At 39.4% G+C, this 13,071-nt stretch overlaps 1 protein-coding gene across 9 annotated transcripts in view; it reads right to left on the reverse strand.

The window, feature by feature from the left end:
- The window catches only part of mef2cb (myocyte enhancer factor 2cb), an 88,412-nt gene that overhangs the window by 47,446 nt on the left and 27,895 nt on the right, over positions 1-13,071 (reverse strand). For all 9 annotated transcript variants that reach the window (XM_048189147.1, XM_048189155.1, XM_048189151.1 and 6 more), the window contains one exon: positions 6,565-6,755. In XM_048189147.1, coding sequence (XP_048045104.1) covers positions 6,565-6,618 — 54 coding nt within the window. In that variant the 5' untranslated portion in view covers positions 6,619-6,755. The remainder of the gene's footprint in view (positions 1-6,564; positions 6,756-13,071) is intronic.

The following is a 13,071-nucleotide window of genomic DNA, read 5'->3' on the forward strand; positions in this document are numbered from 1 at the left end:
CATTATTATGGTAAAGTCTCACAGTAGGGGTTGTATTGACATTAGACATCATGCTCAGACGCGGGACACGACTAATTCTGCTCTGTTCCCTTTCTAAACATTGTATATTTAAATGTTAAAGCATGTTAGAGGTTGCTTTTGTGTTAACAAACTCACCATTTCTGCTAAACTACACTGACAGTAACTAAATATGGTTAAAAGTCATGCGATATTTCAGCACATTGCTTGCTGTAACGAAGAGCATGATTTGAAGGTCATCAGCAGAAACATAATAAGAAACAAAACCTGCGTGAAAAGCACTGAATAATGAGAAGAAAAGTGGAATAACAATTAGCGTAAGAGGAACAAAAGAATTTTAAGAAGATCAATTCTAAGAGGAGAAATTTGGAGAAGTTACACTTCGCGGAAGCAAAGGAATTTTTGAGATGATGTTGGTGAAGAAGCAGAAAAAGAAGAGGAGAGGCAGAGGGAGAGACAGATGAAAAAGTGGAAAAAAAACACGCACAGCGTGTTTCGTGAGGAGACAGGCGCAGAGGTAACGATCACAAGAGAAAGGTGGGAATCGTGGAGAGGGGAGCAAGGGGTGATGGGATACCCAGAGGGCCTCATTATTTTCTTGCTGTTAATTTTACTCAAACTGTTTTACACCTTTCCGTTGTTGATTGGAGAGACGCCTCTGTTGTCATGGGTGGCTGAATCAAGCACCGTCTCCATGCCATCACACCATCATGAGGCAGAGATGAAAAGAAAGGTAACAGAAGCCTACGGAACGTGTGGCGCCTGCGTTTGCCAAGTCAGTTAGAGGGGTGAAAACCACATGCATGTTGAGTGCCAATTAAAGGGCGTACTTCTGAATGAACTTCCATCACACGGATGCTTCCAGGAACTGAATTTCTAACACAGAAGTAACTACTGACCCTTTTTATTGAGCCGTTCTACTGAAGAAAATCCCAAAACGTCATATTTGTCATTGTTCTTTTTGCTCCTCCAAGGTTAAAACCCCAGCTCATAGCAAAGTGACTGTGATAATTCCCTTCTTGTCCAATTCAAGGAAATAAAAATGAAATGGAATATACACTACTATTAACATTTGGTCAGTAAGATATACTCAGTAAAGTTGCATTTATTTGATCAAAAATATAGTAAAAGGTTTTATTTTAATATGATTTGAAATATAATTTATTCCTGTGATGGCAAAGCTGAATTTTCAGCATCATTACTACAGTCTTCAGTGTCACATGATCCTTCAGAAATCATTCTAATATGTTGATTTGCTGCTCAAGAAAAATTTCATATCATTATCAATGATGAAATCTGTTGTGTTGCTTAACATTTTTTTGTGGAGACCATGATAATTTTTTTTCAGGATTCTTTCATGAATTAAAAGTTCAAAAGAAGAGCATTTATTTGAAATAGAAAACTTTTGTAAAACTATAAATGTCACTTTATATTCATTTAAAGGGTTAGTTCACCCAAAAATGAAATTTATGTCATTAAGTACACACACTCATGTTGTTTCAAACCTGTAAGACCTTCATTCATATTCAAAACACAAATTAAGATACTTTTGATGAAATCCAATTTCTTTATTTTTTTTAATTATTTTTTTTGCATATACTGTCATTCAAGGTCCAAAAAAGTAGTAAAGACATTGTCAAAATGATCCATGTGACTACAGTGGTTCAACCTTAATGTTTGAAGTGACGAGAATAATTTTTGTGTGCAAAAAAACAAAACAAAAATAACGGCTTTAATCAACAATTTCTTCTCTACCCTGTCAGTCTCGTACGCAGTTGACGCAGTGCTGCGTTTCCTATTCTACGTCAGAACGGCGACTGTATTGGCCAGCTCCTGCATCAGCATCACGCGCATGCGTCATGGTGCTCACGTGAACAGTGTCGGCCAATAGTGAGCCGGCGTTCGGACGTAAAAGCAGAAGCGCTAAACTGCGTTTGCTACGTCATCTGCGTACGAGACTTACAGGGTAGAGAAGAAATTGTTGAATAAAGTCGTTATTTTTGTTTTTGCACACAAAAAGTATTCTTGTCGCTTCGTAACATTAAGATTGAACCACTGTAGTCACATGGACTATTTTAACGATGACTAATACCTTTCTGGATCTTAAATGGGGATAAAAAACCTCTCGGATTTCATCAAAATATCTTAATTTGTGTTCCGAAGATGAAAGAAGGTCTTACGGGTGACGGACTTCATGACAGAAATTTCATTTTTGGGTAAACTAACCCTATAGTTAGTTATATTATATAAAAATATTTTTTGAATGCTGCACAATAACAAGATGTTGAAGGATCGACTCCATAGCATTTCCTGAACTCAATGAGCCTACAACAGAATCATCTGTATGGCAGATGAATCAGCACTGACATTGGTTCCCAAGTGTAATTGACTAAATATAATTTCATTTTAAATAATTATCACACATATTCATCTCTCTCAAACGTGCCTGTAAGTATATGCTGTGTATTCAGCAGTGTGAAAATTAGTCAGTAAGCATGCTCTTGTTAGCGATGTGGCTAACACTTTAATGACACAGGGGGTCCTTTCATGTGACGTGCCCAGGAAAGTGTTTGAGTGGCTGAGGGGAAGAAAGCCAGGCTCCTCACACTGATGCCCTCTGTCTAAGCTTCTGGGCAGCCAGTCAACGCCAGGGAGGCCTGCTGGAGGTGCCTTGCTCTTCGCAAGTGTTTTCAGGAGGTGGGCTAGGGAGCCAAAGTGGCCGCCCAAGGCGACTGAGGCCTTGTGCCCATAAGCATGGCGCCAGAGACAGGGTGGGCCGTAGGGAAGCTGCCAATCTGGAAGAGGTGATATCAGCAAGGAAATGATGGGAGACGACAGCTGGGCCAAATATATTTTTGAGCATTCAGACATTAAATGCTTGAAAAAGATGATTCGTATGGGACGAGCAGGTTTAGGTTTTTATTGTATATCCACTATTCAAGCGGTTATATCATATACTTTTGCCTTTTTCATTTAGCTCTTACTGCCTTATTTAAACTTTTTTTTTTTTATTAAAGTGTATGCAATTAAAATATATGCAATAATATTGCATATAAATTGTGAGATATAAAAAAATTGTCACAACCTTTTTTCTCGCAATTGCGAATTTATATCTCCCAATTCTGATTTCTTTTCTCAGAATTGTGAGAAATAGTCCAATTCTGAGAAGAAGAAAAAAAAAAAACTTTTTGTAAACTCACAATTCTCACATAATAACTCACAGTTGCGACTTTATATCTGGGGGAAACAATTATCCATACAAATCACAAATTTTAGGGACCAACAACATAAAATATCACTGGTTCTCAGATGAAAGAATTCTTTTATGGTACTTTTCTAGTGCTTTTTGTCTTTTTTTGGAGCTTGACAGATATAAATTGTCATTATATGCAAAAGAGCTGCATAAAGGCTGTGTGTTCAGTTCTACTAGTATAGAAGGAATATTTAATGACAAAAATTTAATTTCTGGGTGAACTATTCCTTTAAGCTGCACAACTGTTTTCACAAAAAAAGCATATTAAAATGATTTCTGAAGAAAATCATGTGACACTAAAAACTGGAGTAATGATCACTGAAAATCCAGCTTTGTCACCAGAGGAACAAATGTATATATATATATACATAAAGATGAAACTCTACTACAGAATTTTGAAGCATTTGCATGAAAAAAAGAGCAAGCATCTCAAGAATGCCGTGCTTAAGGTAACACCATTGAAGCAGTCTGTTGTTTATTTGGCTTTGGTATGGAAAGATTTCCTAAAGAGGAAGTGAAAATATGCTCAGCCCCAGCCACGTCTTCAACACATAAAGAGCTAGAGGGTAGAGAAAAAGCAAAATAGAAACCAAAAAACCCTTTGTAAGTCAAAGGTCCCCCATTCTTTTTGTCTTGTGATGTCTGTCTTCATGGTTCTCTTGTAATACAATGAAGCTGGTTGTTTGCCACAACCCCAGATGAATGGCAGCAAGAGGACGAGAGTCAATGATAACCCTTGTGCCAGCTGTCGAACATGGCCTATACTCTATAAATACACGACAATTTATGATGCGTGTTTTCAGCAAAGCATCTTCTGACCAAAACCTCTCTAGAGAATTTATGAGCTTATTTTTATCACTTTGGAAGGCCACAGTATATTTTTTGGCGTTGCTTTTTATTAAAGTTGTTGACATATGGCTAACGATGTGGTCATACTAGACATTAAGCATAGAAAAGTATGCCGGATTTTGGCAAAAGGATAAATGTCATGTTCTAGGGCTTCTGTGTTTAATAAGTAATACATTACAAATAATTATACAAATTTAAAATGTTTTCTGCTTCATTATCCATCAACACTGCAATCATGCAACTTAGAAGTTTATTTTTGTAGTGTGCAAGAGGTCAATCCCACACAGTGTGACGCATCTGAACATTCACAGAACAAAAGTACTTAATTAGTATAAAAAGCTTCATTTCAACCATATTGAAGGAAACTGGTCAAAAGGAAATAAATGTCATTGTTTTTTTTCTTTGTCATCCCTTTCTTCTTTTCTATCCCAAGGCCTGGAAATCTGTGGCATTGACTCTCATCAGGTGTCCTTCCTGTATCAATCTCTGATCTTGAAGTCTGGTTAAGGGGGAGTGAGAGAACCAGAGAGAGAGAGAAGGAGAGGAGAACAGCGATAACACCAAGACAGGATGCTCTCTGTGCAATCCGATAGCCTCGCCAAAAACATCCTGACCTCAGCCCCCCCTCCTTCTTCTCTCCGTTTCTTTCCTCCTTTCCTTTTCATCTTAACTTATGATTAGAAACTCTGTGTCATTGAAAGTAAAATAGAGCAGAAAGGTTGTGTAAAGGTTTTTTTTTTTTTTTTTCCTTTTTTAATTAATACAATAGATTTGTGTGGGAAAGAGGCTGAAATGTGTGTTAAGTTCTACTGAAATTAGTAGAAGTGAATAAATAATTGAATTTCTGGGTGAACCTCTTCTTAAAGCACACATACACTCCCCAATAAGACTTATTTTTCATAAACACAAACCTTTAAAATTCAAACTATACATATTTCTGTTATTTTAAACTCAGAAGCAAATTCAATATGATGCCTTGCTAACATCTAAACTTGTTGGTTTTTCAAAATAAACAGAAACAGAGAACAGAGAAGTTTCTGGTTTGAGAAGTACCTTGACTCATTCTTTCAGCGTATGGCATGAAAGCCCACATGAATGTGAGCCTCTGGTTTCCTCAAGGGGGAGAACTTACTCAACCCACAAGTACTGAATGACTAATGTCACTGTGCCCCCTCCGTCTGCTCCGGCTGACACGCCCATTACTTTCCTCACCCGCTTTTCTCTCTCTTTCTCCTCCACTTCTCCTCAGGCCCTCACACTATCTTCAATAATTGATCAACCCACCCAAGGTCCAGACAGCAGCCATTAACTGCAGCAGTATGGTCTCACTCTGTCATATCAACTGTTAGCCAAGTTCTTTTTCCAAAATCACATTTTTTTTTTTTCCAGACCAGACTGAGGAACTACAAATGTCTGTTTCTGTGACAAAGTGTCATCCTGTGAAAGGATGTGAGGACTCTGGTTGACTGTTCAGAGAGTCAAGTTACAACACAAAAGACAAAGACAACAACCTCAAACTAGTCAAGGTTACTTTCTGTCAAACTGCAAACTGCTTTCCAGGTTTTTCTGCTTTTTTTTTTTTTTCTATAAGGGGACAAATGTAAATGTCAAGCCTAAAGAACATTTATTGATCTTGCAGTAAAACAAGCATCTATGTAACTGGCACCAATACGATCAATACAACTACAGTAACTGCTATGCATAATATCTGCCTGTTTTTGTGTGTTCCTGACTTGATTCTGTTTCACGGCCAGAGAAACGGAGATACAAAACAGAACGTTTTTCATTAACAGAATATGTTCAGTTAGAAATTGTCTGAGAAACAAAAAAAAAGGCAAATTTATACAGTTATTTCATGATTTCAGTGCCATCTATGCAGAGGAAAAGTCAAAGTCAAAGATGGTTTAGTCAGGTTTGCTGGTTTTAGAGGGGTTTTAGCCACTTGTCTTCTGGTTAGGAAATCAGCTAAACTAGCTTGGCTAAAATGGGAGATTTACTAGTCCAGCTTAAAACAGCTAAGACCTAATTTAAGATTCTTTTTTTTTTCAACAGGGATTACAATTACAATTACTACAATTGCTACACATGAGGAGCAAGATCTCAGTGATCTGAGAGCCGAGTTGAAGAGGAAAACTACTAGCAAAGGCAGGAAGGCCCCTCGAGGGCCTTCTTCTACCTCTGTGTTGACTCCACCTAAAGCCCTGAAGCATGTGGCATCATTCCACCATTGCCATCTCTGCATGTTTGTGTTCTCCACCCACCCTGCCCCTGCTAAAGTAATATTCCACTGCCATGCGCAAGAGGTGGCAGCGTGCGAGGATGCCGACAATTAGCGTGCGCACACCACCTACTTGGTCTATTTTAGTTTGAAATAACCCGTCAAACTTCTGTGAAGGAAGCTGTCTAGAGGCAGTTTTTGGCTCCTTCTGGTCAGCGTGACTCACCTGTCTGTTGCGTTCATCCATAATCCGTGTGATCTGAATCTTTTTCCTCCCCATTGTCCCCGTCTTTTCGTCTCTCTCTTTCACCACTGAACTTTATTCTTTTGTCCCTCTGTTTTTGCTTGCGTTTTCTTCAAACCAGGCTTTCTTCTCTCGACTTCCTCCGCTCAATTCAAAGATTCCAGTAGCTGTACCTGCGAAAGGCAGAGAGAGAAAGGCATTAAGTCAGATGAAAAATGGCAAAACCGCAACGTTAAAAAACAGGGAAAGGCAGAGTCTGAGCCACATGGGACAGCAAATAAAGACAAAAGAATCCGTCGACGTTTCGAGGCAGCGCTGTTTTCTGCCATCAATATCATGCAAATCAGATTCTCGCGCTTCGGCTGCGACTATGAGGGTAGACAGCACTGTCATGCTCTCTCTACAGTCACAGAGAATTTGACAGTGTTTTGGAAGTGCCACTAACTTAACAGCTCTAATCATTTGCAGTGTAACGTTTACTGTCGCCTGAACGACAAACAGCGGCACTTTCCTAAACAACGCCGGTGTAACATCGCAGAGAATTGTCACTACATTCAGAACGAACACACTGGTATTTCCCTTTTAGCTGAAATTTCTTGTGAACGCAACAAAACTGTAGCTGAGCTACGTTGCCCCAAACTGCGAGGCTTTACTATCCACATATCATAAGATCTGATCTGAAGAAGAACCTGAATGGAAACCTGGGCCATCCTGATTTACCCTCATCAAACCCGCTCTGGAATATGATCCTGTTGTCACGTCGCGGCTTTGCTCCGCTCTCCGTCTCTCAGGGAAAGAGGTGTGCGGGGCCTTTATCGGGCCCTCCTGCTGAGCCTTTTGAAAGGCTGCCCTCACCCGAGAAGCTAACCCAGGCTTTCTATAAAGTGCTCACAGCTCAGATTCACACAGTGAGAGAGCTCGCGATCACAGAACACACATGTGCGCGCACCGGTGTTTGTGTGCATGTGCGCACCTCTTTGGTGCCGTAAAGTAGGCCAACCCGATTCATCTCTGGGAGGAGCGGCAGAAGTGTTGTTGTGTTTTATTCTGACAGTAGAGGTGATAACGTCCCTCGTTATGCAAATGAGCGTCCCATTATTTAAGCTCGCTGTAATGCAGTAAAGCTGTCAGTGGTGTCACGTTAAAAGCCCTCCATTGCTTTCTCTTTATTCTCCGGCTCTTTTTCTTCTTTCTGAACCAGATTTCACCTGCCAGAGCGAGCAAGGAACATTGATGTAGATGCACCTAAAGGATATGCTGCGCTTCTATGCGCGTTGCCATGCTTCTCTCATTTATTAATAATCAAATGTTTATGGGTGGAGTAGGGGTTTGAAAGTGTTCGAGAGACTTTTCCATGTCATATAAGTTAAACCGCAAGCAAACTCTAATTTCATTGGCTGAGATCCATCTTCATTTCATAGGATGCTGCTAATCTACCAAATTCCACGTTGAATTGTTGGATTCCTTCGGTGTTGTTGAAATAGAGTTGTTAAATACATAGTTTCGTTGCTACTAATACAACCTTGTGCTCGTATTGATATAATGTATTTTCCATTGTCTCTAATAATAGCTGTGAATAAGATTACACTCTATTAGCATACAAACAACAGCGCTCTGTACTTCACCAAGAGCTGTTAGCCGGACTGTTAGCGAGCACGTCTTAACGTGTAAGTGGCGAAATCCGATGATTGTTTAGAGGACCACTGTAAAAGACATAAAACAAGGAGCAAAACAACTCGACTACAAGCTGGTGATAATGACTGGACGCCTGTGTAAATATTTACCCACCGTGCAGCCAGCAGAACCTGGCGTCACCGAGTGCAGTTTCGCTGCTCGCATTTGAAAGCTGATTAAGTAGTTAACTCAATCAAAACAGGGTCTTTGGCTGCGACTCCAAGAGGAGCTTCCTCATTGACAACGACAGGTCCGTAATCCCTGATTCATCCACGCCACAGCCTCAACTGCCGTGCCTTACGTAATTTTAAACGTCTTTTAATGAGTTTCATCTGGGCACTGATTCCTGTTTACAGTGGGACCAAAAATTATTAAAGAATGAATTTTATTGCATTAGATTTGACAAAATATCAAACAAATGATGATAACCCTTGATAGAACTTCACTTTTTAAAACATCCATTCTTTCATTTATTTATATTTTTAAAGGTTTTTGTGAAGTTTTTTTTTATTATTTATTTATTTTATTTTTTTTGCAGTGACCTCACTTATAGCTTTGGACCAATGTTGCCAAATTGGGCTACTTTTTTTTTTACTTGGCAAGCGGGTTGTTTTTCATGTCCACGGGTTGAAGCGACCCCAAATAACATGATATTTAGCCCCTGGAATCCAAATTTTACCAAAGGAACCCTGCCAAAAATGTGGATTTTACCCCCCAGAACATGATTTTTACTGGGGGACCCCCATACTTTATATTTTGTTTGATATTTTATCTAAATCATATAAAGATTTTCATTCAATTTTAAAGGGTTAGTTCACCCAAAAATGAAAATTCTGTTATTTATTAGTCACCCTCATGCCGTTCCACACCCGTAAGACTTTTGTTAATCTTCAGAATGCAAATTAAGATATTTTTGTTGAAATCCTATGCAGGCTCCATGAGGCCTCCATAGGGAGCAATTACATTTCCTCTCTCAAGATCCATTAATGTACTAAAAACTTATTTAAATCAGTTCATGTGAGTACAGTGGTTCAATATTAATATTATAAAGCGATGAGAATATTTTTGGTGTGCCAAAAAAACAAAATAACGACTTATAAAGCGATGGCCGATTTCAAAACACTGCTTCAGGAAGCTTCAGAGCATAATGAATCAGCGTGTCGAATCAGCGTTTCAGAGCGCCAAAGTCACGTGATTTCAGCAGTTTGGCGGTTTGACAAGCGATCCGAATCATGATTCGATACGCTGATTCATAATGCTTCCGAAGCTTTCTGAAGCAGTGTTTTGAAATCGGTCATCACTATATAAGTTGCTATTTTGTTTTTTTGCCGCACAAAAAATATTCTCATCACTTTATAATATTAATATTGAACCACTGTACTCACATGAACTGATTTAAATATGTTTTTAGTACATTAATGGATCTTGAGAGAGGAAATGTCATTGCTAGCTATGCAGGCCTCACTGAGCCATCGGATTTCAACAAAAATATCTTAATTTGTGTTCCGAAGATGAACGAAGGTCTTACGGGTGTGGAACGGCATGAGGGTGAGTAAGAAATGACATTATTTTCATTTTTGGGTGAACTAACCCTTCAAGTGTAAATTTAGTGTCCAAATAGTTTTTGGTGCCACTATATATGCGGTGATTTGAAGCACTAGGTAACGTTTTTTATCTCACCTTCCCTTCCCCTGTAAGCACTGGGGCAACCTGAGTCGACCTAAGCACAATCTCTCATTCACCCTGCACACCTTGGCCACCCCACCTTCCCCATCTTTCTCTCTCTCCGTCATTCCCTCCTTCACATGTGCACATGCTCACACTCGTCTGCTTTCAGATTACCACAGATGAGCACAATCCAATTTACACCAGTAAAGCCGAACTACAGTGCAGACAAGCTGTGGTTGATCAGTAGCCAGAGGCGCTTTAGATGTAAATAAGGTCCCTTCGCCGCCACACAAGCACTCGTAATATCTTATCAAATATATCCGTTCTTGATGCACAAGTGTGGCTGACCCCTGCCGAAAGCACAGGAACAAATTACTATTTGTGTTTAAGATCAAATATGTATGTGAAAGGGTTTTAAAGTTTAGTATGTGCAATTATGCCATGAAAGAGTGAGGCGGAGAGGGACTACTAACAGGCTTTCTCTGCCATGCTAAGCCAATTCACTAATCCACAGCCAAAGCATATGGGGAGGGTGTGAGAGAGAGAGAGGGCCAGAAAGATCCCCAATCCCCCCCCCCGCCCCAAAGAGAACCTCAGGACAGGTTTGGCATAGTGTGACAGGCAGAAGAAAGCCTGGAAAAGGGGTCATCACCAAGGGCTGAAGGGTCACAGAGGGATGCTACAGGACAGAGAGGGAAAGATAAGACAAGTTAACCCACAACCTTTCGCATTTGATATATTGGGCTCAAAGCAAGAGCACAAAGAGAAAATATGAGCGAACGGTGAAAACCAAAGGAAAACCAGAGAGATGTGAGCAGGTCTCTCTTGAGGAAAGGGAGGAGAGGCTGCCGTCCACCCTCCCATCTGTTAACCATGCCTCTCTTTCTCTGCCACAGAGCACAAGGGTGGCGGGGGAACGAGGAGAAAGCATGGGGGAAAAGGCGAGAGAGGTGGGGGTGCCGACACTGGGATGTAATGAGGTGCTGTGTGTTTTTCTCTCTTTCTCTCAGTCTCTCTCTCTCTCTCTCCTTTTAAGAAATGGAACTATGAGGGCAATGAGTACGTTCATAAACAGGCACAATTCTGGGTCGGCTCGGTCCCTAGTGTTCCACTGGAAAAGAAAAAATATATATATTTTGCACGCGATTGTATTGTCAGAGTCCTAATAAAGTGAATATGACTACTTCTCCGTGCTCAGCGATATAATTTTGTTAGGGGGAAAAAGAAACAAAGCAATTTTTTATTTCTCTAAGGGGTCTCGTGTTGAGAATGAAAAATGATTAAGATGCAAATACCATGAATTATATTTGTGTAAAAAGTACAGAGATTGTATGTGATAATGAAACACTTGTTTTGATGAGATATACAACTCTGGCAGGTTTCGTTTTTATTGAGATCTGCGAGGTACAGGGGGGTTATAGAGCAACGCTGCTTGACTCCCACCACATTAAAGTCATCTGTATGTTATTATTACAATCAGACAGGAGCTGTTCTTTTGAGAAATCGACCTCAGCACTATGTTGCCACCCTTCGTAAACTGTCTCGCTTCCACTTTCCCTCTTTTCTTTTCTTTTCTTTTCTTTTCTTTTCTTTTCTTTTCTTTTCTTTTCTTTTCTTTGCAGCACATCTGCAAGACATTTGGTACTAGTGTGTGTTTGAAAAAAGGGCAGTATCCTCTATCCTCGTGGGGAAATGTGGTCGTGAAGATTTGAAATAACATATTATGGGCAGAAAGTAAACCTTTTAGGAGGTGCATGATACATTAAATAAACCCTCACTCTTTTAAAATAAACTGCCGTTTCCTTGAAGAGGTCAACAATTTTTAATATGTCTTATGAACAATTTGATTACAAAAGACATGCTTTTGACCCTTCTTGGATTTGACGCTTTTTACCACATCTTAATCTTAAGAACTTTTCATGCTGCAATCATTGAAACTAAATAAATACTGTTATATACACCCAAGGTTTTTTTTCTTTTACACACATATTTACGTGTACATATTTAGGTGCGGCTGTTTGGTTTGCACTTAAAACGGGGCAGGGAGCCCATAGCGAGAGAGTTAACGGCCTATTGTCTGTATAAAGTCATTATGGCCAGTGCTTCTTAAGTGTGGCAGAGTCTGCCTGAGGGACAAAGCTGATGAGTGCCCATAAATCTTGGCAGTGGAAAAGACACAGGATGGGTGACCTGAACCTGAGATCAGGATGAGTGTGGGAGGGACCCTGGCAGTACAGATCTTAATGAGTGCTGGTAAAAAATGGTTGGCATACAGTTTAAAAATCCACATACACAGTAAAAAAAAAAAAAAAAAAAAAATGTGTACTACATTTTAACGGTGTATGTGGATTTTTAAAATTTGAATTAAAGTGGACAGGGATAATAGGGACAAACTTTTCTGAGCTAAAAATTTTACACTTATTGCACCGCACATTGTTTTCTGACCAAATGAGTTCAAATGCAGCTACATAATTTCTAGTTTGTTGCAATTTTTTGTTTAGAAACAAATAAATCTTTATGTAATAAAAAAATATATATTTTTGTGATGAAAAAGTAAACCAATCATTTAAAGTAACTGTAAAACTGTATGGCAGTTATTCCAATATACATGTTTGAATATGTAAAAATACAAAATAAAAATTTAACAATCAATTATTCTGTGGATCATCAGGAAAAAAAAAATCAAATGTTGCACTTTCATTTACTATGACAGTTCAAATAGCATATCGATACTGATATTTGGACATTTAGAGCAGAAAATAGTTACAGTTACGCAACACATCTGATTTGGATCCCCCCTAATTTCCACCGACTGTATTTTGAATGCAATCAAAACACATTAAAAGCTACTGTAAGACACACAGTTTCATTACTGTAAGGGAGCATCAGTGTCTATCTGGGTTCCTCCATGGTCATATACACCCCCAAGTCTCCCCACTGTATGATTGGATAGAGACAGGAAACATACATGCACACACACACAAAGAATGGTGGAAGGATGTGACATCAGCAGCCACAGACAATCAAAGGTGTAAAGGTGCTTCCTTTCCTAAACTGTTCCAGCGTACACAAAATGGGAACCAAAACTCCTGCGCTTCCTTCTCCAGGCCAGAAAAGAAGAAAAAAGAAGAGAAGAATAGAGAGAAA

The sequence above is a fragment of the Megalobrama amblycephala genome, linkage group LG4 (genome assembly GCF_018812025.1).
Source record: "Megalobrama amblycephala isolate DHTTF-2021 linkage group LG4, ASM1881202v1, whole genome shotgun sequence".
Classification (NCBI taxonomy): domain Eukaryota; kingdom Metazoa; phylum Chordata; class Actinopteri; order Cypriniformes; family Xenocyprididae; genus Megalobrama; species Megalobrama amblycephala.